The sequence below is a fragment of the Drosophila willistoni genome, assembly GCF_018902025.1.
Source record: "Drosophila willistoni isolate 14030-0811.24 chromosome 2R unlocalized genomic scaffold, UCI_dwil_1.1 Seg167, whole genome shotgun sequence".
In the NCBI taxonomy this organism is placed as follows: Eukaryota; Metazoa; Arthropoda; class Insecta; order Diptera; family Drosophilidae; genus Drosophila; species Drosophila willistoni.
The window spans coordinates 2,485,772-2,511,178 of NW_025814050.1; the positions used below are offsets into that span (position 1 = coordinate 2,485,772).

General features: G+C 34.4%; 4 protein-coding genes across 5 annotated transcripts; 1 reads left to right on the forward strand and 3 right to left on the reverse strand.

Moving 5' to 3' along the window:
- Positions 1–306: 306 nt before the first annotated feature.
- LOC6644448 (probable NADH dehydrogenase [ubiquinone] 1 alpha subcomplex subunit 12) lies at positions 307–1,148 on the reverse strand. Of its 2 annotated transcripts, XM_047010502.1 has the most exons (5): positions 1,088–1,148; positions 921–1,016; positions 690–867; positions 545–629; positions 307–474 (listed from the first exon to the last, which is right to left on the reverse strand). In XM_047010502.1, exons 2-5 carry the CDS (start codon positions 1,013–1,015, stop codon positions 407–409), a joined length of 426 nt encoding a protein of 141 aa, XP_046866458.1. In that variant the 5' UTR covers position 1,016; positions 1,088–1,148; the 3' UTR covers positions 307–406. The 2 variants fall into 2 exon arrangements, with proteins under 2 accessions (XP_046866458.1, XP_023032412.1); XM_023176644.2 differs by lacking the exon at positions 1,088–1,148 and having other exon boundaries at positions 921–1,045.
- A 3,076-nt stretch (positions 1,149–4,224) lies between these two features.
- LOC6644449 (actin-related protein 2/3 complex subunit 5) lies at positions 4,225–5,057 on the forward strand. The gene is made up of 2 exons (XM_002066534.4): positions 4,225–4,536; positions 4,601–5,057. Exons 1-2 carry the CDS (start codon positions 4,324–4,326, stop codon positions 4,841–4,843), a joined length of 456 nt encoding a protein of 151 aa, XP_002066570.1. The 5' UTR covers positions 4,225–4,323; the 3' UTR covers positions 4,844–5,057.
- Positions 5,058–7,290: 2,233 nt separating this feature from the next.
- Positions 7,291–12,869, reverse strand: LOC6644113 (dynamin-1-like protein). The gene is made up of 8 exons (XM_002066535.4): positions 12,618–12,869; positions 10,790–10,934; positions 10,055–10,719; positions 9,533–9,984; positions 9,122–9,470; positions 8,168–8,384; positions 7,894–8,105; positions 7,291–7,830 (listed from the first exon to the last, which is right to left on the reverse strand). The coding sequence occupies exons 1-8, from the start codon at positions 12,717–12,719 to the stop codon at positions 7,774–7,776; spliced, it is 2,199 nt and encodes a 732-aa protein (XP_002066571.1). The 5' UTR covers positions 12,720–12,869; the 3' UTR covers positions 7,291–7,773.
- A 9,126-nt stretch (positions 12,870–21,995) lies between these two features.
- Positions 21,996–22,961, reverse strand: LOC6644114 (uncharacterized protein F58A4.6). Its single transcript, XM_002066536.3, has one exon. It carries the CDS (start codon positions 22,803–22,805, stop codon positions 22,062–22,064), a length of 744 nt encoding a protein of 247 aa, XP_002066572.1. The 5' UTR covers positions 22,806–22,961; the 3' UTR covers positions 21,996–22,061.
- Between the last annotated feature and the right edge of the window lie 2,446 nt (positions 22,962–25,407).

Here is a 25,407-nt window from a genome sequence, read left to right on the forward strand (position 1 = left end):
AAGTCTCAGCTTATTTTGTTCGTAAGAAAACCATTTTCCAGCTGGAGATCTCAGTTTAGATTGCGGTATCAAATTACAAGAAGTTAACCTTAAATTATATTAATTTGGAGAAGTCTATAAAGAATTGAGTTCAATGACTTAAAGGGCGATTTGTAAAACACGGGTTTTCCATACACAATTTTTTTGATCGCTTTACACGATTTTGTCCTATCGTATAATTGAAATAACTAACATGAAATGATAAATTTTCGTAGTAAGATCTCCCAAAGTCGCTCAGTCGAATCATAAAATTATAACTTTTCTCAGTAACTGCTCACAAGGTCGTTAACAAAATGTTTTTATTAACATAGTTCCGTTTTCACTTTAATTTGTTTAAACTATTAAAATTGTATGCTAGATAAGTTGCTTATTTCTTCGCCTTGGGATCCCAGGCCTCTACTTTTGGAGGTGTGGTCGAGTATGGCATATAAGCCTCTGAAAAAGATAAAGTATCAATTATATGTGTATGTTCCAATTCAAACTCGAAAAGTTGTCAAGAGATTACCCTTAGTGCCGGATAAATTTTCACTGTGATCGGCCAGCCATTTGTATTTGGGGCGGCTTCCGTCACGGATTGGTGGCAGATCCGTCTGCAGGTATTAAGATGATGGTATTAAACTTTATAATCGTTGGAAATGTTAGATACTCACCTTGTAGTGCATCCAACCATACCAATCGGCAGGGATCTGGGAGCCATCGTAGTCCATGTTAACATGGGGAGCAAACTCAATCCAACGATTGCGTCCGTAGAAGTAATAGGGATTCTCGAAGTATTTATTGCCATACTTGTCGATGCCCACCAGCGTGCCGATCTTTAGATCGTCATTTCTGCAGGAATAGAAAGATTTAGTTTACGTTTGCCAAATTATATAAGAACTTACCTATAGAGCTTCAAGTAAGTCTGTTTTAGTCCACCAGACTCGCGGATTATTTGAAACAGCTTTGCCAGCCGGTTAATGCCCAGGAACTTCGCCATGCTGGATGACAAAGAAGATTACTATGAGATTTTAATGGAAAATTCTAAAAATTTTAAACACCAAAAACTTACTTTGCAACAAAAACAAAGTTAGAGGTGACAGTTTGCGAATAGTCTTTCTAGCGATGACACAATTGATAGAGGTACAACTCAAAAATATCGAATGGGTTTCATCGTCTCTCTAATAATAATTGTTGTCTATCTAGCTTACAAAACTAAGTTTAGACTTCATTAGGTCTTAGGAAAATATTCTAATCTCTCAATATTCTTTTGCCCTGTTTTATTTTATTTTTATTCATTGGGAATTGCATTTATTTTCACATTTTCTAACCATCTATTCAACGTTAAAGGACAATGTACTGGAAATCCTTTTTTATATGGATGGTTGTGCGCCGACATGACTTGACAGAATTAAAGTTGCATCTTTTTCCACCACTTTTCAATATTTTTATTTCGGATTCCGTAAAAATTATTGTTAGGCTTTATTCTAAGTGACAAGAATCCTTAACTTGTTACTTTAAGCGGTCTATTTCACTCTGGATAGCACTAATATTTTACTTTAGACCCCCGATTTTCATTGAGATGTTAATTTGTCTTTAAAAAAACTTACATTTCAAAACTAATTTCTATATTACATATGGAAATATATTTACTTAATCTGTTTGCGTGCACAAATTAGCTTAACCTTCTTTAACATTATTCGTGTCTCGGTACCCTACAAGCATTTGGAAGACTGTTTTAACAGAAATCGTCTTGATGAGTCTTTTTTGAGTCCCCTTGACGATTAAAAGACGACTAATCTCCTTGGCGATCGAAAGAAGACTCATAAATGACCCTTCCAAATGCCCAAAGTATGATTGGTTTCAAATACAAATTTGTTTTAAAACGAAATGCAAAGCAATCGCCAAATGAGCATGCAGGTGATTAAAATATGATCATTGCTTGGTTTTGCTTTCTTACTATGCACTCATATTCTGCTTGCTTAGCTGATCCAAAAGCGATTCTTTTCTAAGCTTAGATCTAAGTTAAACGGCACTTTTTCTTCAGCACATGCCGAAATGTGAAAAATTTGTCATTCGATCGTGAAAGTGCAGTTGAAGTGGAAGTACAAAGTGCAAACAATATATCAATTATAACAAATAAAAAGGTGATTATGTCAGTGAAACAATTGCGTCGCGTGGCCAAAAGAGAGGCTTATAAACTATTATTTCCTGAAAAGAAAATTATAGAGAAAAATAAATTAAATGATCTTTTGGCAAACGAAAGTTTTGATTATAATCATAAGAGTGCTGAAAGTTCAAGCGACAGTGACAGTGGGTCTTGCGACAGTGACAGTCGGTCTTTTGCCAGTAGTAAGAAAAGTGAAGTTGATCTTTGTGAGGGACTAGCTAAATGGGCCACTGAGTTCAACATAAGTTTCATTGCAGTCAATGCGCTGTTGTCATTATTGCGAAACTGGGATATTTCAGTTCCGAAAGATGCGAGAACTGTTTTGCAGACGCCTTCCTCTGTGGTGGAAAGAAAAGTTGGAGACGGCACCTATGTCCATTATGGACTTAAAAGATGTTTGTCGGACTTCTTAACCGCTAATGATTGGAAGTTGCCAAATTTGATTTTAGACTTTGGCATTGATGGACTTCCATTATTTAAAAGCAGCAACACGCAAGTTTGGCCAATTTTGAAAAGTGTAAGTTGCACAACTTATGTTGGGCTTGTTGGCGTTTATGAAGGGAACTCAAAGCCACATTGCGCCGTTAACTTTCTTGAAGAGTTCATCGCTGAACTTCAAATTCTTCTACGCGAAGGTTTTCTTTTTGGCAACAGGTGCTTTCAAATCATTATTCGCTGTATTGCTATGGATACGCCTGCGAAGTCATTTGTGTTGGGCACTAAGGGACATAGTGGCTACTTTTCTTGTGGGCGGTGCACTCAGAAGGGACAAATGGTCAAACATCGCCTAGTTTTTCCACCAGGTAGTGATACTACAGAGTTGAGAAGCAATGAATCCTTTAGAAATCGTGCGCAGCCGGAACACCATGTCAAGCAATCTTCACCAATAGAAATGCTGAACATTGATATAGTGTCCCAGTGCTGCCTAGATTACATGCACGTTGTTTGTTTTTTATTTTTTTTTTTGAATATCTATGTTTTGTTTTGAATATCTATTTACTTTTTTTGTTGTTATTTTTTAAGATAACATATGTTAAGTAAATAAAAATTATATTAAACAGAAAATTATTTTTGTTGCAAATTATTGAAAATTTTATTCGAATATGAGTCAGAAATGATTAAATTATGACTCGTGGAAGACTCTTTTATGATTAAAAGATGACTCGTGGAAGACTCTTTTATGATTAAAAGATGACTCGTGGAAGACTCTTTTATGATTAAAAGATGACTCGTGGAAGACTCTTTTATGATTAAATGAAGAGTCATAAGCGACTCATCAAGATGAGTCGCGGCTAGGGTACCATTTTCTCCCGACGAATGGGTCATTTATGATCAGAAAATGAGCGCATATATGACTATTTTCAATCGTCGCGCGACTCATAAAAGACTCAATTATGCTCTGTTAACTTCAAAAATGCTGAGTGGGTATGGACCTGAGCCAATATTCAATTGCTGCATTTTTAACAGACGTCCATTAGAATCTTCAGACTTTCTTCAGAATCTTTAAAATCTTTTTCGCATATTTCTGTGTAGTCAAAAAGGCTGGACTGGAGGCCCTATTCCCACAACTTTTTCTTTTTTTCAATTTAAAGTTGACAACCTTATATGGACGTCAAAAGTCTAATAAGAATTGAAAAAAGACCTAGTCGTGAGCGGCGAATCTATCGCTTAGTTTATTACTTCATGATCTAAAAAATGAATAAATAACAATAAACTTCGTTTAACTACATACTAATTAGTTAGATGGTTGAAGATGAAACTGTTTTGGCTTTTCAAATTCAGAATTGAAGCAAAAATCAATTATTGTCAAAGCATTAGAACGTAGAAAAATTTTTCATTTTAGATCTCATCAAGCCGGTCAATTACGAATTTATCTATATTTAGTTATTGATAATCTGACTAGCACATTAAGAAATTAATGCTAGGATGGCATAGATAAAAACATAATTAAAACCGATATTGAACATCAAATCAATCATATGTTATCATATGCAGAGGAACCAGTTCGAGTGGAACCAATTGCACTGGAAGCAGTTTTTTATGCATATGGATCCCTGGTTCTCGCCGCACTCGAAATTATTACTTTTGTGATTCATATTTATATTTTTGTTAAAAGAGCCAGTTAATTTAAAAGGAAAATGGCTAAAAACACTTCAAGCAGCGCGTTCCGTAAAATAGATGTCGATCAATACAATGAAGACAATTTCCGGGAGGATGATGGCGTCGACAGCGCTGCAGCCGGACCTGATGAAAATGAGATTACGGGGCTACTGACCCAAGGCAAGGCAGTGGAAGCACTGCTCAGTGCCCTCCAAAATGCCCCACTGCGTTGCAAGAATCAACATGTAAAGGTATCATTATTCCAGCCCTTTGTTTGCTACAGATATTTTATGTTTTTGTTTATTCTCCCATCAGGACCACGCCCTCAATATCACACTTCGAGTTCTCTTATCAATCAAGTCCACTCAGATGGATCAGGCCATTGATTCGATTGATCAGAACGATCTGATTGATGTGCTTATGAAATACATTTACCGTGGCTTCGAAATACCATCAGAGGGCTCCAGTGGCCATCTATTGCAATGGCACGAGAAGGCATACGCCAAAGGAGGTGTCGGCTGCATTGTGCGAGTCTTATCGGACACAAATCGGGCATAAACAATAAAAATGGTTCTCTCAATGGCAATCAGACTGAGGCATTCTGCAATGAACAATATTTATCAAAGCATTTAGTCAAATCACTCGGGAATGCCATTGCGCAAGAGAATACCTTAACAACAGCTGAAAGCCCTGGGGATCCGAAACAAATGACAAGTTTTCCAAATTAGATTTTAACACGTATTCAAGTATTAAAGTTTTTATTACAAAAATACATAAAGTTGTCAGTGTTTAACCTTTAAACTGTTATCAAAAAAGAAAGAAATACCTGTTATTGATGGAGCCAGAGTACATGTTCAATTTAAGGAAAGGATATTATACACAGCAAGGGACCAGTTTGTTTTGATTTGAATGGAGGCACTTGGGTCTTTACAATGTCCTCCTAAAGCGATTTCAAAATGTAACTTGCAGTTGATGCTTTAGAGTTATAGTGTAAACAAAATATTTTATTGTAACCTTTTTTGTATATCCTTGCAAAAAGGGTACATCAATTTTGGTCATAAGTGTGCAACGCCTAGAAGGAAGTATCTGCGACCATATATGGTATATACAGTGGTGGCCAGTGGTTTAGCGCGTCTATGTTTTTTTTAATTTGATTTTCTCGGCTCCCAAGAAATTTAATGAAGAAATTTTACTGTTAGTTGGTAGTTATCGTATGATAACTGTCATGTCAGCTTTCGACGTTTTTTTACAGGTGCGTTTGATCAAAAAGCCCTCCCCTCAAAATCTGGTCAATAGTTTAGCGCAGCCTTTCTAAAATCTTTAATTTTTATCCTGATCAACATATGAAAATAAATTGAATTTTCCGTCAAATGATCCGACAAAAATTAGATAGTTTTCAACGCCCATCATTTTTAAAACTAGGTAAACCAAATTCCCATTTTAAATTTCCCATACATACAACACAAAATTTTGATTTGCCCCAAAACAAATATTGGGACTAAATTGAAAATTTTGGACCGATTAAGCTGAAGGGCTTAACCAATTTTTGACCAATGTTCGACATTTTGAAGAGTAAGTTTTGAATGTTTTTAAAAATTTGGTCTTTCATTTAATTATATTTAAATTCAAGGTAAGTATACAGTTAGTTTATTGATTTGTTAGGTTTTTATAGAAAAGTTTATTTTTTCTCCCATTTATTTCATTTGCGGTCTATGTAGGTCTTAAAAAATATTTTAATTTGAGACCAAATTTATTCGAAATAGTTCAAAATTAATCTGAAATCTGAAAAAACAACTTCGAAATCAAAACAGTCGGTTTATTGATTTGTTAGGTTTTTATAGAAAAGTTTATTTTTTCTCTCATTTATTTCATTTGCGGTCTATGTAGGTCTTAAAAAATATTTTAATTTGAGACCAAATTTATTGGAAATAGTTCAAAATTAATCTGAAATCTGAAAAAACAACTTCGAAATCAAAACAGTCGGTTCTGCCCAAACTAAAGTAGAAAAAATTTTTCAACAAATTTGGATTCCTTTAATGCTAGTTACAATAAAAAAGGCACTTTGCATCTTAAAGTCAACAATTTTTGCAGTCCCGACGAAAATGACCAAACTTGGTTTGTAAGATGACAACATCTAGATGTATAGAAATATCTCAATGCGCCGGATCGGACTATTTTTATTCGATTGCCGTATAATTTGGTAATTAGCATAAGCTGTAATTTTGTCAAATTTGATCTAGATTGGGATGACTATATCATACAGCTGCTCTACTAGCATATGGTACAACCAATGTTACATGGACTGCTTTAGTCCGGCTTTATCTTACAGGCCGTTCTTTGGCTGCTTTAAACAAGACGTTCCTTACTTTGACATCCAAAAAAGGGATTGTGATTGTCACCTATGTAGTTTGTTTATTAAGTTAAACTGTGTTTTTGTCAAATTAGCGGATGAGTACAACATATATATGGCTGTCATTAACCTGGATTAACTCTGTACGTCGTTCTTTGGCGCAAACGAAAAACTGAGCGATTATCTTATCTTTTAGAAACAATTAAATAAGTTGCGTTTTTTATTTAATTAAGGGAACTTTCTCTTTAATTTCATAACATTCCTGTTAAAGAAGGAAAGACATTTTAAAGGCAAATACGAAAGAAAGCGGTTGATTTTACGCTGTAAATCACTTTTTAACAATAAATTAGGGTACACATTTCTTGCACTTGTAATCTAAAAAGAATACGATAGTAAAGCTATCGAATTAATCAGATGAAACACGAAAACGCTTTAAATATTAAGATTTCGTCGGTTCAATATTGTATTTCTAGATTCAAATTAACAATCCTAATAGATTCCTAGTACATATACTAAAACAATTCAAAACGTTTATTACTGATATCAAACCTTTTGTTTATTACTGAAATGTTGCATATTCGGTTATGTATTTCTCGTATATATTCAACATTTTTTAGTAGGCAGCAGATTTTAAATATCAGAGACTCTTTGGTAATCCGTTTTCTTGTATATAGTTTTATTCAACTTGTTCTTTTCATTGGTATTTGACTATTCTGGAAAAATGTATCATAATAAGTGCAGTTTTTTTTCGCAAACAAGTCCAAACAAATTGCTATAATTGAAACAAATGTGAAACAGGATATGGTTGAATGATAATGAGTTTTGAAAAAATGCTAATTTCAGGTTCACACCGACTTAAAATTAAGACAAACGACAAAAGTATATTTTGTTTCATTCATTAAATACATATATGTAATGCGTATGATAGGCGGGACACAGAGGGTGCATGCAATTTGGTGATACTTTTGTGTTTTCATTTTGTTAGAAACATTTAACAAATGGGACTAAGTTTTGAGTGTGGTTTGATTTTTCTTTTAATAAATATGCATGTATTTTGCTTGTATGTTATGCTGTGGAGATAATTAAGTCGAAGTGGGCTCCATATAACATCCAATCTATCACTTGCTATCCAAGTACTCTACCACATATGAGTCTCGCGTATTTCGCTAATAATGTGATTTGCATTGGTCAGAGCCTGAGAAAAGAGAAAAAAGATTTCCATTATTGAAATGTTGATGCAACTGAGGACAAAACTCACCTTTAACATATCGGCAGCTTCTTTCCTTCTAACCGCAATATGATCGGACTCATTTAATAGGGTTTCGGCTCTATCAGATTTATACAGATGCGTTACCAATTCACTTTGCAAATTATCCTTAACATAATTAACCAAAAAATGCATTATGGCCTTTGGTACAGAGTCTTGTATAGATTTGCGCACTATATAGAAATACGATTTGATCAGACGCTCTGCAAGAGTGGAAAGAAATTTTATTGCAAGTGAAACAGAGCGAAAAACTATGTTAACTTACCAATGACATCACAATCTTTTTGTTCCTTATCAGTCAGCCGTCTCGGATTATGATTTGCTGGCACATCGGGCAGGAAATTAACCGGTTTCACCGGACTAACAATATTATTGTGAATTGGCGTATTGCTAGCTGAATTCTCAATGCTATCGGGACGTGTGGGTGCCGGCGGCAAGATATTTGACAACCAAGTAGAAGTCGCGCTATCACCATTGTGATTCTATAGAAAAGAAAAGACAATTAAAATTTATTAATAAAACTGTTTGTATAAACTTTTGTTCTTTAAAGGTAAAGATAAGATTTGTTTAGATCTTATGAAATGTAGTGGAAGTGTAGTATATTTTGTTCATAATTCAAAGATCCTTCGGGATTTATCTTGTGTATATATAACATTACAAGAAAACAGTAAGAACAATTTCAGGAAGACTGTACAAACGGGTCGAAAATAGATAATCTTAAGGCTTTAATTCAGGATGAAACCTACGCATTAAACCGCTTTGAAGCAAAGCTGAACTATTTAAAATTGAACTACGCAGATTATGTATATAAATCCCTTTCGAAAGGGTTTTCTTAAACACATTGGCTCTTAATGATATACAAATATAGTCAGAAACAACTATTCAAACTATTTTGCAGACCTCGAAAAAACTCATTTTTTCAGAAGGGTGAAGAAAGTTGGACCATCGCTGAATCAAGTTTATTAACCTTAAAGGAGACTATGATGAGAAATAAATCGACACTTCTCAAAAATTTACATTTTTCTCTTGTAGGCTAAGCACTTATCGGACCACCCTCGTAATCTTTACGTTTAAATCAGAGTAGGACAATTGTGTTAATCCCTTTTGAAGCAAAAATGACCAACTAATAAATGAGTTAAATCTTAAAAATCCTTTATCAAGGCTTTTAAAGAAATTGGCTCCTTAATTACAATAATTTTTAAATAAATTTCAAACTAACCTGATCATGTCCGTCATTTTGTTGCGCTTGCTGTTGCTGCTGTTGTTGTTGTTGCTGCTGCTGCATCTGGGCAGCTGATGTATTTTGGGATACCTGAGGTGACATATGGTTGCGAGGTGTATTGGGATTGCCCCGACGTTGACCCATATTCATTTGGGAATAGGGATCATTATCTGTTTTCAATAGACTGGGCACCAAAGCAGCATCTTTATGAAAATCTGGATGTTTGGTATTTATATAGGCCAACTCAATGGCCACAATATTCTCGACCATAACATTTGTGGCTGGCAAACGACGACGCAGCAATTGAGTAACCACATCCACAATCTTCTCATGCAATTTAGGGAAACTAAAATGGACATTAAATATTATTCATGATACAAAATTTAAGGATGTGAGTGTAGTCCGTACCGTAACATCTCCTGCTGAACTTCATTGCCACAATGCTGGACAATGCGTTGCATTTCCTCATGGATCAGTTCCACACAACGCAACGAAGGCTCCTCGAGACGACGAATTTGTCTTTTAACGAGCAATTCAAAAGAAACTTCCGGCACAAAGAGTGCTGGCCTGGGGCCAGTGGCATTTCTTATGGCAGTTAGTATATCCATTTTACTTAAACCCGCCAGCGGGTGTATAGAGTCCAATGTGCGTCCAAATGTCTCATGGAATATATAACAGATTCGAGCACCGCCGCATAATTCCGTAGTCTCAATATTTCTGGCTGTGCCCTCAATGGTAGAGCAATAAGCACTTGCGAATTTCGTGATTATTTGCAAAAGTGTTTGACTCTTATCCGAAACATCTTCGCCATAGGAATTGAGTAGGGATTGGAATTGTGTGGCCATTATGTTAACGCGGGTCTGTTCAAAAAGGGGAAAAATAGGAATGAGTAACAGGATATACAGTTTAGCATTAAAAGTCTCATCTTACCTTTAAATCAGGCAGGCAATCTCTAATGTGATGCATTAGCAAACGGTTTAGGGTCTTGGCCAAATATGGTGTACCATTGCGAGTGGCTAAAGTTGGATATTTGCGTTGTAAAAATACCGCCTCATCCTTCATTTGGTCATCGATATTCTTCTTATCAATAATATCCTGTTGGGAGCGATTCATAACACCGATTATGCCCAATTTGACGGGGATGACACGACCACAGAGAATATCAATGGCATCGGTGCCAGCATCCATTAGATCCAATTTGGTTACCACAGCCAATGTCCGCCTGCCATCGGGATCGACATCTTTGGCCAATTTAAGGGCCTCGCTAGTGGCCATATCCGTATTCGCCGCAGTCACAGCCAATATAATTGAATTGGGATTCTCAATGTATTTGACAACCAATTCTTTGATTTGCGACTCAATATCTTCAGGTTGATCACCAACTGGCACTTTTGTTATGCCAGGTAAATCCACCAGCGTCAAATTGACCACACGAGTGGAGAATATCTTTAAGTTAATGGGCTCCGGGCAAATGCCTTTATTATTTCCAGCAGCACGTTCCGTTTCATTGTCAATCTCGTTACGGATTTCATTGAAATCTGTGTAGCATTTCTTTGAGTGCAGAAAGCGTCCCCATTCCTCAGCATTGGATGTGCCTGATAATAAAGAAAGTAAAGATTAAGTAAATCAGCAGCCCTAATCAGTTTTATTGCTTTTCCTGCTTACCATTCTCAGCCGAACGATGCTCCCGATCCTCTAGTGGACAGTAGATCAATTGCAGAATAAGTGGACGTCGCGTTACTATGCCCGTTCCACGTGGTAGAAATGAACGTCCAACAACACTCTCGATAACGGAACTCTTTCCCGAACTCTGAATGAAATGAAATGATATTGCATTTAGTATGGTTACAGTTATTACTCGATATATGAAAAAAAGTTGTATGTTAAAATTCCAGGTAACATACAAAAGTTCGATTAATGAGAATTGAATTGAATTGAATTGAGAATCGAATTGAATTTTTAAACTATATAGCAAAGAAATATATAAAATCTCGATGTTCAAACTATAACATTTTCCAATCTGTTTAAATGTTTAAGAATTTTAACATATGGTTTTTAGTAAAATGGGGAAATTAATTATATTATTTTCTAAAGGCATTTTGTCTGTACGATAATGTATCAAAATTTTAAGAATACTTCGACAATTTACTACATGGGAGTGAAGAAAAAGTCAACAATTATTTAAAATACCGATATTACGGGAGGTGCGATACCCCTCCAGACTTCTCCCTAATCCAATTAATTAATTATGACTGTAATGGATATAAATTAACGATCATGCTTTGGTTCAATTTCCCTTTCTAGAATTTGAATGCGAATTGCTAGTAAATTAAAATCCATTGCACACTGTTTGATTTAGCGAATCTTGACTGTAAGTGGCTTGCGTGCAACAAAAACGTAGCCAAGTTAACGCCCGCGATTAACAAATTAACTGAGTGTGTATGCATGTGTTAGTCTTTGTGTGCATATGTACTATATAAAATATATTGTTATCTGCAATCTAATAGAATTCAATGGGTCGGCAACTCTTAAAAACTGATTAATCAAGTGGGAGTAAAATGCTGAAAACTGTTTCGTCAGCAATGAAATCTAAGCCATCATTTTGGTTGCCTCAAAGTACAGCAGAAGCGTCAAATGCAGCCGCTGCTATAACTAAATAAACATTTACTCCATTTACTATACATTTACTATGAATTGTTTATTTTACAGTGGCTCGGAGAGCATTTCGCACGGTAGTAAATTAGTTTAATTATCATATTGGGGTTTGGACTTTGGCACGAGCATGTCTAGATGTTACAATGAAGTTTAAATCAATTTGGGAGTAAAGTTTTGGCACAAAGTGTTTGCAATTTGGAATGGATAAGCAGTTTTGTTTATTTCTAATGGACTCATAGATGATTTAGTTTGTTTATTGTCGAGACAAAATAGTTTTGACATAAGTAGGTGGAAAATATTAACTTGAATTTAAGTACAGAAATTATATAAATAAATTAACTACGAATAATTTATATCATATTAGTGGTTGGATGCCAATTAAATTATTCACCGAACGAAATGCATTGTGAGTCACTGTGGAATGTGTCACAAGTAGAAGCAGCGGGCAGCTGCTGTGCCTTGTTTTTGTTATGTATAAAAATTCTTTGCGAAATATTGATTTTTTCCATTACCTGGACGCAAATTATCAATATGTTATATAAACAAAGGGAAAATATTCTTAGTTTTTAATTAATATGCAGTCAAAGAGGAAAACAGCATTATTTTACCGGCAACATGAACTAATTCCCGTTATATAATTTTGCATACATTGATATTTTTTTCATATTTCACTCGATAGACAGGAATTTGGGACATGCTCGAGGGGTTAAATGTGTCATTTGGCAGCCTTTTATGGTTTAAACATTTTTGTAAATTTATTCTATAAGCTGCTCGTTTTTTGAGGTTGGCCCCGCGCGCTTCCCCTACCCACCTACCGACGCGACCGTCTATTGCTTACCTGACTGCCGAGTACAACAATTTGCGGCAATTGTATTGAGTCAGAGCCCACGGTATTGAAGACATCTTGCAATTTGTTTATAACTGGAATTAAGGCTTCCATTATGTGAGAGATCTGCTTTTATATGTTATGCTTCGCCTGCAATTTGTTATCAGATTTTGTTTATCCACACATTAAAACTCTCCTATATTATTTGATTGACGTGACGACTGAATATTTTTGCAAAAACTACCAGTGCTGCCAGAAAACAACTAAATTATGTCTATTGGGGCTGCTCTGGATGTGGCCACCTGGTTTTGCAATTAAAAAGAATGGCAACTCTATCCAAATCGGTTACTGTTTTCAAATATTTGTATTAAATGAGATTTTAAATACATAAAGGCTGTCGTGTGATTTTATGCTATGTTTGTTTCACATGTGCCACATGAAATATCGTAATGACGAATGTTGGTGTTATTTTTTATGTGCTATCTCCCTCTCTTTATGTGTGCGCTTTTTTGAGTTGCCCACAATAAGCGATAGGTGGCGTTTGCTACCAACCGTTGTTAAAATTTGAAATTAAATAAGAAGCTTTCGTTGCAACTTCTTGTTGAAATTTAGTGTTCAAAAAGAGATAGCAATAAAAAGAAAAACATTTTTTTTTTTTCAAATATCGCATAGATGTGTCTTTTGATTTAAATTACTCTTAACTTATAAGAAAACCTTACCTTAACGTTTTTATAATGAAAGCTTTGGTTTGAAGATGGTTTAATAGATATTTTCAGGTTGCAATCTCATATTTTTTGTGCCAATTTTGTATACATATGTATTTATATATATAAATACAAACATAAAACAAGACTTAAAATATATATTTGCATATTATAGCTTACTAAATAGACTAAAAACTAATTTTTTGTTGAATTTAACAGAAACCTATATGCATAAATTAATATTTCTGTTAGTTTCGTGGAATTCTTATAGTTATCTGACTTGGTTTTCTTTGTAAGTTGTCAATTAATATAATAAAGTCGGATATTTTTGTAGATCTTTTATAAACCACTGCCTCTTAACAAAAATAATTTCACTTAGTTTTTACATTTTCTTAAATATTGGCTTTTGCTGACAGAGAAAATTTCATTTCACTATTGGAGAATTCAATTTAGCCAAGCCACAAGCATACGGGAAATACGGCGTAACCTCAACCTCCGCCACATTTTTGCAGTACGATTGAAAAATTTTCAACAAAGTGGCAGCAGGGTCCAAATAGAGCACAACACAATAGATTGCTCCATTTCACCATATATACTTATCCTTGTATGGTTTTTATTTTCTTTCTGCTTTCTTTTCTGTTGGCTTTTCATTGTGCAAACTTAATGATATGGGCTGAAGCTACTCTCGGTCATCTCTCAATATATTCCACTCATGGTTTTTTAGATAACAAAAAAGAAAAGGGAGAAGAAAAGAGAAAAAATCTCTGCAACTAGAGATGGTCAGACATGGGGGACAATTGAGAGTCCGGCCTCAAGTGCCTGAGATTTGCATGTGGTCCCATTTTTGTTTGCTACCAGAACTGGACCTGTCCACTCTGCCTCCTTCCCCCATCTCAACCCCACAACCCAAGAAGGACCCCACTCACTTCATGATTGCATTGTGTACGGACTCATCTGTCGTTTTTATCGTTTTCTATATGTCCAATGCTTGCTTCTCAAGGATACACTTGATAATGGTCGAAATGGACTAGAATATTCGTTGTTATATGGCTTATTTGATAACAATTCGAATTGTTACTTTTTGACACACACAACACACAACGCACACAGTTGGTAATTGAATAGAAAATGGGATTATTTAAGCATTTGACAGATTTTCCATGTTCAATTGTCAAATTTCAACAATGGCACAACTAATAAAATGCAATAGAAATTCAGGACATCCTTCAAATTGCTGGAAAAAGAGAAAGAGAGAGTGGAGGAGAGAAGGAAGAAACAGATGAGAAGAAAATAGAATGAGTGTAACAAGCTGAGATTTTAAAAATTTATAAGAAATTATGTAAGGGAACAAACTGTTTGGCTTTATAAGTGGGTAAAATACATAGTACAGGTCAGAACATAGACAATAAAATATAATTTTGCCATGCCCCAGGCTATGCTAGCTTGGCTATTCAAGAATTACGTAAACAAAAATTTGTCTTTTGCGACTTCTTTAAACAATTTAAAACTAAACTGTCAACTTTTGGTTTAAATTTCCACACTATTTCTAACCCTCTCTGTTCCAGGTTAATATACAATTAAAAAACAAAAATAGGGTGGATTTCTTTTTTAAATTGAAATAAAATTAGCAACGTCACAGGATCGCTTCCTTCCTTCATATCAAATTATTTGCAACACTTTTCCGTGGTGGATCTACAGGTCCAAAATATAACTAAATAATTTTTGAAAACTTTGTCTAACTGTTTAGACAAGTTGTTTTAAAGTATTTTTAAGTATTTGTACTTTAAACGATTCGAAACGTTAACTATTCATAAATGATTTGCAAAATAATCTTTTGCAGATTTGTAGGTACTTGTCCTGTAGTCTCAGAATTTAATGGAAAATCAATATATTTCAATAGGAATAAGAAATTATGAAATAGGCTTGAGAAATGTTTAACATTGTCTCCCAAAGACAGCAATTAGCAATTCAAAAACTGACTTTTTTAAACATAGAAAGAAATTTTGAAATGTCATGTGGGACACAAAAAAAACCCAAAACAAATAAATTTATGATATTTACACAAAATATCTTTCAATAGGCAAAAAAGTTAACTTTCTTATTTAACACATTTAATAAATGTCACCAGTATAATTTAGTGCAGTAAAATGGCATCGAAGGCATCGAGTTTAACAAAAATCTATGGTTCCAAGTTCCTTTGACTGGAGTTTTGTAAGCGAAAAATGGTTAATGGTTTTTTGATGGGGATCCCCTATCACTTTCTTTATGCAGCTTGAAAAAATAATAAAAATCAAAAAAGCGATTTTTAAGATGTCCATTTATACATATGTACATACATATAGCGATTTCTGAAAAATGGTTTTGCCTTCTAAAAGGAGATTTGTATCGATTTCGACATGAAACTTTTCTTTGTTTGACTTCCTAGTTCAAGTTCTTCCTAGTTCCAAATTAAAACAGTTTGGCACATTGTAAAATGTTGTTTTTATGCTTTTACTACACCTTGTGCTTAACCAAAAACTTTAGTTATTTCATTTATTGAATTTGTATTTATTATAAATAAGTAGGCCCTTTCACATGAACAAAGTTTGAAGTCCAAAGATACAGCGATGCCCATCCGAAGTAGGCTAGAATTGGTATGTGATAATAATTTTGTAGTTTATAGTTTGATTAGACGCTAGGTAAGCTAAAAAGTCTTTATTGACTATTGCAGGTCAGCTGAATAGGCCTTTCCTGCTAACTACTGACCCTAACGATATCTTTGAGATGGCTCCTTTTTATATTCTTCTTAATCGTTAAATAAATATCAGTTGTTTTAATGTAAGAAATAACAAAGTTTCATTGAAAAAGGTTTGTAAAACTTTTAAAACATTGGCACATTGCATTCTTCGAATATTAACTACAATGAAACCTTAATATAAGTAACCTCTTTAGAAACAAAAACTCGATATAACAAATTCCTTATAAGTTCCTTTGAAAGAACTAAAAATTGCGAATCAACATCGAGCATATAACGAGATATAACGAAGAAATCTGCGGGTCCACTCATTTTTTTTTGTTTCGAGGTTTCACTGTGATTCAGATTTTTAGTATATCAATGAGGTACACAAATCAACGAATTTCCACAATCTGTAATTGAAATTTGTTTACGAATAAGTAATTAAAATTGAATTGATTAAACATTTACTAAGAGTGGCTTTTTTGATTAATATCAAACTAAAAGAATAAGGAGCTGCTAATCAGCTAACCATCTGCAAGTGAGGAGACACTTATATAGCCAATTGTTATATTCCCCATTAATTAAGCCAACTTATTTCTTTGGAAATACTTTTGAAATTAAATTCTAGCTTAGTACTAATTCACATTTAGGATTTTTATGACTAAACTTTTGGGTACCCAATTAGATATTTTTGCTGTGCACACCTTTCTATCAGCCGGCCCCAGGCACCATCTCCATTCATGGCCTTCCACATTTTATCACTATCTCTGCATATTTAAATGTCTCTCATCAAATTGGCATTGTGATGGACCGAAAGACCGACAAAGTTTTCTGTATTTGCCTTGACAACTTGCCGAAATGTTGGCACTGACAAAACTTCTTGACAGTTTATTGCCCACGACAGGGACAAAATGTCTGTCCGCCCCCCAGTTATCCCCCACTTCACCTACTCTCTCTCTCGGTCCTACCCTCATTCTTCATTATTTCGATTCGTTGAAATACTCTAGGGCGGAATATTAATTTGATAATTTTACGGTTGAATGCAAATTTCGGTGTCGAGTCCTTTGCTCTCTAATTGACTGACGAATATTTAAAATATGAATTTCAAATGAAGTTCAGCAACTGTCTCATCTGCTTCTTTGCTCTAATTTTTGGTTGATTTTTTTTTTTTTTTTTTGGTAGGTGGTAATGGATTAATTATGGAATTACAATATAAGTAGAGGGAAGCAATGGCAAGTGGGGGAGGCTTTCTTTCAGTTGGTCGCTACGGTTGCCCATGGCGAGGTAACAATGTGGAAGGAGAAAGTTGTAGTAAGCAAAGCATTAATCATGTGAAAGTAATTTTGCGCATTTGCATGCGTTGCAGAAAACGATAATTTTCATCCATCATTTTCAAGTGTTTCCGCAGGATTATAATGCTGCCAGGACTCAGGACTGCCTCACTGCCTGCCTGCTTGCCTTTTGCCTGGCTGTTGCTGATGCTGGTCCTGCTGATGCTGTTGCATTGCATCTGCTGGAGAATGTGAACAGTTTCTGGATTAGAGATGAACAAGTTATCACAGTTATTTTCGAAATCACACAAAAAATATGAAAAACATTCTTCCATCGAAAATTACGTATACGCATAGTGTGACACATTATGTTCAGAACCGCTAAAATTTTTGATGATATATAGTCCAAAGTGCAGGCGTATGGTTAAAAAAAAGATAAAAACGCACTATATTTAAGTATTTTCTCCCTTTTGATAAATTATTTTAAGCAGATGTTAATTTATTGTTGTCCTTTAGAAAGTTAAGTGGCACTTTCCATATCTCGTCAAGGGAAATGAATTATTATGCTCCTAGTGAGTGAAGTCTTGTGGACTTAGTTAGTTAACATTAAGCATATATTTGGTAAGTAATGTACCATCTTACCTTTTTATTTTGTGTTTAAGGAACAAATTGTGTTAATTGTATCAAAGTATCTAGTTTATGATGATATATAATCAGAGGCAAATTCAATAGGCGACAAAACCATTTGAAATACAAATTTCGATTCTGCTTAGGGGACAGTTTTTTGATTAAGTCAGAACTGCACTTTAGTTTTGAATAAATTAAAACACAGTTTATATCCTTAAAATTTATTAGACTTTTCAGATTTTTATTAAGAAATGGATTTTATGCTATTTGTTTACTTTCTCTTTATAAGTATAATCCCATTCCTTATATATTTAATGCGAATGTGATTTCAATTTCTTTAGAATTGAATTGAAGTAAAACATTATGTGAAAATTTTCTACTTTCTTATGAAAATAACACCATTTGGTTTATGTAATTTTCGCAAACATGTGAGTAACGATTTTTACTTTATATTGTTGGCATCACTTGTCCAAGTTGATAATGCCGTTGCCTTGTTTCTGTGCTGGAGAAAGGGTTTCCCTCATTATCCATAGTAGTCGTCAATTATTCTTGTACTACAGCACTACACTTGCTGAGCATCATTGAAGGAACTTTGCATTTAGTTGATGAGTCTCCTCCTCCTTTACATTCGGCTCTCCTCCTCGTTCTTCAGCCATTCTGATTCATGTGTTGGGTATGTGTTGTTCATCATGACTATGGCTCATTTTCTTGGTCTTTTGTGCCTCAGCGAGCACACACACTCACTCACACACACACATGCACACACGCTACCAAGTTGATCAATGAGTTCTGTTTCATGCAATTACGAATTTATATAGCCTTGCGAGCACAAGTGCACGGTGAGGGGGTATGTTAAGGCAGTGAAGGATTGAAGTGAATGGATTCAGTTTGATTCTACTTACCACAAACAGCAGTCTATAGTTAGTAATAATGAACTGTGAATCTCCCCCTTTGTAGGCTCATCCCCACAAATAATATTCATATGTGCTTTTGGTTAAATACACTTTAAAGAGTATAGCTAATGAATAGTAAGTATCTCTAACAGTACAATTTTAATTCAAGTTCATAAACTGTTGATTTAAAGTTGTGAAAGAAAAAACCAATTTAAACTTGACTGATTTGTGGTGGGGATATGAGGTATTAGTGTTGTTCCATTATGTATTAGGTACTAGTAGCTGGTACCTAGTGCCTAGCTAACGTAAAAGATTTATTTATCTACAAAAAAATAATAATATAATAAAATAATAAAAGTATTATAGGGCTTAGTACAAATTGTTAAAAACTATCTTTTGAATCCACTCAAGTCAAAGCAAGCAGAAACTACGCAGAAACTGATCTGAAATTCTAAAAGCTTATCTTGCTTAGGGAAAACTATACAGAATTTTGTTGGCCTAAATAATAATGACAAAACAAACTATTATTATTGCTATTATTTCCATTAAATTCACACTAAAATATAAGTCTCATCACAATTATTTATAAAGTTATTTGTCGGCTTCTGGCAAACTTGAATTTTTCGGTTTCCAAATGTAACGACTTGGAATCGATCGAAATAAGTATGTTAAACATAATTCTTAGAAATTAATGGTTGCACCGAATTTATCCACTGGAATTTATCCATTGGACTCAAACTACAAAAAGCAAACAACATAATTTAGAAATTGTTTTTACGACTAAATAGACAGAGACGCAATCTCTACTCTAAAGCAACCTATCTTCATTTTTGTTTCCAAATTAAAAAGTCAATAGTAGTCGGCTATGGATGATCTTGTTCTTTGGGAAATTTCATTGTTGTATTTCATAGTAGCTGAAAAGAGACAAAGACAACAACAGACAACACTAACGTTTTCTTAAACTAATGAGAATGAAGAAGAATGAAAACTGGGAAACGACAAGGGAATGTTTTTTAAACGGATCCTGCAAAGTAGATGCTTGAACCAATCAAAAAAAAATGCTCGAAACAATAAAAATAACGAATTATCTGATCAACATCTTAGAACAAGAAAGACAGATGATGCATCAAGGAGATTGTGTGGGAAGTTTTGTGTTCATGTGGAAATGGAGTAGCAACTTATCTACTCATCCACAATAATTTTTCGCTTTCAATAAATATTCAAATATTCGAAGTTGCTACACTTATCTCAAAAATAACACAAAACGTCTCTTTATTTATTTATTTATTTATTTATTTACGTCAACTTACACAGCAGTCGACGAAAAGGCTTAAGCTAAAGACAGATAGTAATTAAATGAAGAAGGTACCTTAGCTATAAAGCTAAGTATAACACAACTAAACATCCCCGACCCGTTTTATTTGCTCAAGGTGCCAGCTATGCCCCGATTCACAGCCAATGTGGTCAGGGATGAGTTGCAGCCAATCCAAGTTCAGAATATTTTCATTGGTTTCGCTGCATTTAATTTAATTGTTAAGCCCATTCTTTCCGCTACAAATATAAATCAAAGAATTATATCTCAGAGAGTAAAAACGTGAGTTTCAGCTTCAGTCTTTTGACCACTTTTGAATTTTTTAACTGCCTATTTAATATTCCAGGTATGAGAAAGTGCTTTTGCTCAACACATGTCACATATGTTGGTTATGTTTAATTGGATTTATGAAGAAGATGACAAAGTGGAAAGAGAAAATACATTTTTCATCTAAATTACTAGAGGAGAAAGATGAGCAAGCAGGCAGGCAACAGTCAAGTGTAAATTTCACTTGAACTGATAATTTCACTCAATTTGTGTGCGCTGATGAGCAAAGTTTTCCCATTTGCATGAAGACTACGCGTGCCCTGGTTCTGGCCCCGGCAAGTTTTACATCTTCTCGTTGATTTCTCGTTTCATTTTTTTCCCTGTGCCTTTGCCTTTGCCATTTTCCCTCATCGTCGCCATCATCTCACTGACTTGAAGGTGCCAATTAGGGATTTCCGCCTCAATTACTTTCGTGGAGCGCACACGAAAACCAAGTTTTGTATGATTTTCGCATGACAAACTTAGGACTTACCCCCATACTGAGTGGCTGCTTTCTATTTTCTTTTTTTTTTCGGTGGTCTCAAAGTATTTACTTCCTTTAAAATGTAATTGGAGCAGCAGCGCCAAAAAAGGAAAAAAAAATACGAAGAAAAAATGAAAACCACTCGTGTGCGTGTTAAAAAATTCGTTTGCATTTTACATATTTCCATCAAATGGAGAGGAAAGCAAAAAAATACAAAAAATTACATATATAGTAGTTCATGTGACTTGCCAAAGCAGTAGGCGGGGCACAGCCCACCCACTGATGAAGAAATTGAATTTCCTTGCCACTGAATACGCTAAATGAATGTGGAAAAAAATATCTTGGAAAAAAGGTTAGTACGTACTTTCGAAGGATTATTCGACGTCAAGGTTCTTACATTAACCGACCTACAAAAAGTGAAATTTTGAAAATAAATTTTAATAAATAAAAGATTTAAATAAAATATATTTTAAAAGTTTAGAGTGGGGTATCGTAAGTGTGCTCCATTTTCTATAGTATTAATATGTACGCATTTCGTATTCAAAATATTCAAAAAACGAGTGGGTTTCCCCCGGGCCCGCAGTTTTCAGAAGGGCCCGCGTTTTTCCGAAAAACCTTCACTTGATATAGTATATAGTTGTACTGTAATATATAATAAAATATGTAATAATAAAATAAACTTTAGTACATTTAAATCCATGAATTAAAAAATGTACATCACAATCGAAAATAGTGGATTTATTTGAAGGAAAGTAGAGGCCCGAACATGGTTACCCCCGGGCCCTGATTTTCTCTATGCGGCCCTGGATATATTGATTATGATTCTGAAATATACCGAAGAGCAAAGTATTTGTTAAGTCCTACGAGTTTACTGACATTAATGATGTGAATGAGATATATTTGATTAAGATAGAACCAAATCTTTCTCAAAGTATCTAATTGTAAGTCAAAACTATATTATCGTCATCTCCGTGCTTTTAAACACGACGAATGAATGCTTTTTTTACTAGAATATTTATGTACATGTATAATGCCCACATATTTTAGACTTAAAAAAAAGATTCATTTGATTTATTGATATCCTATAATAAGTATTTTAACTTTATTGCAATTACTTTTGTTGATCCAATCATAAGGTTGTGGTCAAGCTAAGTTTCTCCAGTCGTCACATAAGGCATGATCAGCATTTTTATATAAAACTAAGGAAATCACCTTTTTATTAGCCAATTCATACGAGTATCTCTTGTGGTATTCGAATTGAAGACGCAACCAAATACCACGACACATCCGCAATAAGCGTCGATCGGTTTCCCGACAGGTCTTGGCAAACTTATATTGGCGACGTATTAGATGCTTGGCATGACGCAATTTTCCGCGCTGGATAAGGGAAATGCTGTAAAAGAGTTTGCAACGCGCTTGAAGAAAAGGATTGCCAAGATGGAGGCCGATCTTGAGCTGCGTTTGCGATATTTTGCCAGCATTTTCAGCACATCTTTCGAACTGTTCACCCAAAGCTGAATAACCACCGCCTAATGTGGAAAGCCAGGACATCATTTGCTCCACCTGAATGTGTTGCCAAATAGTCTGAGCCAGCATATTGGCCCACTTATAATCAATGGACATCTTTGCTGGTGGATGCAATTCTAACCAAATCACTTCGATGCCATTATCCACTATTAGTTTTTGAAACAAAACCCTCTGCTGTTGCAACTCCTTAAGCCAATAGTTTCCCGAGATGGCATCCACTTTAAGCTTGAGTCGTCGTTTGTAGTTTCCAGAAGGCTTCGAATCACTTTTTCCACTTCTTATTGGAGTCCAGCCAGGTTCAGGCAATGGAAGATCGTGAAAGTGACAGCGTTTGAAATAGTCACAGATACACAGGGTCATTATGTACTTTAAGGAGATAGGATTTCGTCTCTGGTACGAGAAGCGCCTTGAATCGTTTATCGCAACAATCTAGGACAATGGTTTGATAATGAAAAATAATATTAACTTATATGACAATTTAGGCAAATGGAAACGCCTGAAAAAGACTTTAGAATCGCAAACTATGTTGTTAAATATTACATAAAATTGTTACAGAGTTAAATTATTTTAAAATGGTCTTTTCAATCGTAAGATTAGGTATATCTGGGTATATCTGGGGAAATAAAATTGTGACTCCTTAAAGATAAATTATAGAATAACTTCTTGATAAATTACAAAATTTAGGTAAATATTATTTCTTTTAAAATTTTTATGATTAATATGCAATGATAATAGCCTCCGATTCCCTCAAATAGAAGCAACCAATTGTAAATCTGTATACAAATATAAATTTCTAGTCCAGTTTTCATTCATAATTTCAGTTGTGCTTCGATTTGTCAAACTCTTCTAAGATGGTTTTGCTGGGTATTAGCTTTGTCATTGTCTGAACTGAACAGTGACGAGAACATTTCAACAGTGGAGAATCAAGTAAATGAAATCTTATCAATGTAATGTCCTTACCCTGATCCTTGCGTCTACCTTTCTGGTCCTTTTGTGGCAAGTCATTCGAGAGCCACGACGAGCACTTAGCATTATTGGAATTGCAACAGAAATCGAAAGAAAAATCATGTGGCTTTAGCCTTTGGCAAAAACCAAATGCTTAAGTGTAATTAAATTTGTCCTGCCCACAGATTCCAACCCTCGGCATGTCGCTGACAATTCTAAGATTCATCAAATGGATTGATTTATGATGATGCCGTTTTGATGCTCGACCCATCTCCACCTTCCACGCCCCCCTCCGCCAATTCATGACATAATAAATCCTGGGTGGAGCGAGCCCCTTTTCACTCACATATGGCAAGTTTTGGTGCAGTGCAGATTTTGGAAAATTAATTTCGACAAAACTTTTCCGCATTTATTTATATTTATTATTTAATTTCTTTCATTTCTTTTGTTATGTACTTTTCGCTTTTGGACGCTTTTCGACGTCTTTTTCCGCTTGGTTTAGCGCTTGACTTGGCTCACTCACTCTCTTTCTGTTTGTGTGTGTGTGTGTTGACGGCAAAGTTTAATTTTTTATTGTTGTTTGACTTTGTTAAATGATTTTTATTGCCTTTTTTTTTGCTGTACTTGGTCTTGGAAGCAGCATAGAAGCCTTTGTAAGAATTTAATAAAACTGTTGGGACCAGAATCCCTGGGATCCATCCATAATATTGCCAAGCAAACAGAATGCACAATGCCAACCAATTTTATTCAATCTCTCTGTGTTTCTTTCCTCTTTTTTTCTATTCTCCACCTCGAACCCCCTTCCTGAGCTCCTTTTCTATTTGGCTTTTACTTACTCGTTGTATTCTTCTATTCGCTTTGCGTTTCATAAGATATGAGAGCCAATTTGATTGTACTTAAAGGAAAGGCGCAAAAAAAAGGGACCGAGAAAGATTTTCCTTGACAAATTGTAAAATATTTTTCGGTTAAATGTCAATTGCACAACAGAGAAGAAAGAAAAAGAAAGTGCAGAGCAGAAAAAGAATAAACGAGAAACCACAACAAAGTCATTTCTTCTATTTACTCAAACAACAACAACAAGTACAAGTTACCACAATAAAGGCCAAGTTTTTTGCTTCAGCCAAAAGAGGTGAACATTCAATTTAATTAGAGAGATGCCAAAGTTACTCCTACAACACCTTACCACATACACACACACACACACCATCACACATATTATGTTTTACTTGAAAACTTTCATCATTTTAAGGATAGACGCACTGCCGCGCACACAGAAGACTTCAAAGATGAAATTAATTTCACAGTTGAATATCATAAACTTAATGTGCCAAAATGCCTCTCTAACCAGAACAGTGTCTATAATTTTTAATTTTCATATACAGTCAGTTTCTTTAAAGTCTTTGGGTATTCTTTCAGACAAATACAATTTACTCTTATGTAAAAGATTCATCAACTATATAAAGAGGAATTTGGCTGATCGAACTAATTGATCCAATCAATTTTAATTGTTTTAAAAATATTGGTTCTTAAGTGTTAAATTAGGCCAGTTCGGGACCTGTAGCCGTTAAAAAATCAAAACTTAATATTTGATGGATCTTTTGAAAATTAGAAGTACAATTTTCAATGTGAAGGCTTAAACATATATTAAAATTGGTAAAAAAGAATCGATTATCTTGGATTAAAGATAATAATACCATACTTTTTGCCTTTTATTTTAATGTTTTTTCGGATTTCAAAAAGTTGTATTTCGATTTTGCATATTTTAAAATTGTCTACTAACAAATTTTGGCAACAAAATTTGGTGTCCTAGACTTTAATGCAGAAAGACAGAAATTTTTTGCTTAAAAATTAATGAATGAATTTATGAAATTCTTATTAATACTTAATTAGAGACTTATAAATTGGATTTTTGGAATACATTTCTGTTATTTAGAATTTTTGTGTCGCTTGAAAAGATAACTTAATAATTCGCTTAGCATATTTAATATTTAAAATCATAAAAAAGAGAGATATAATT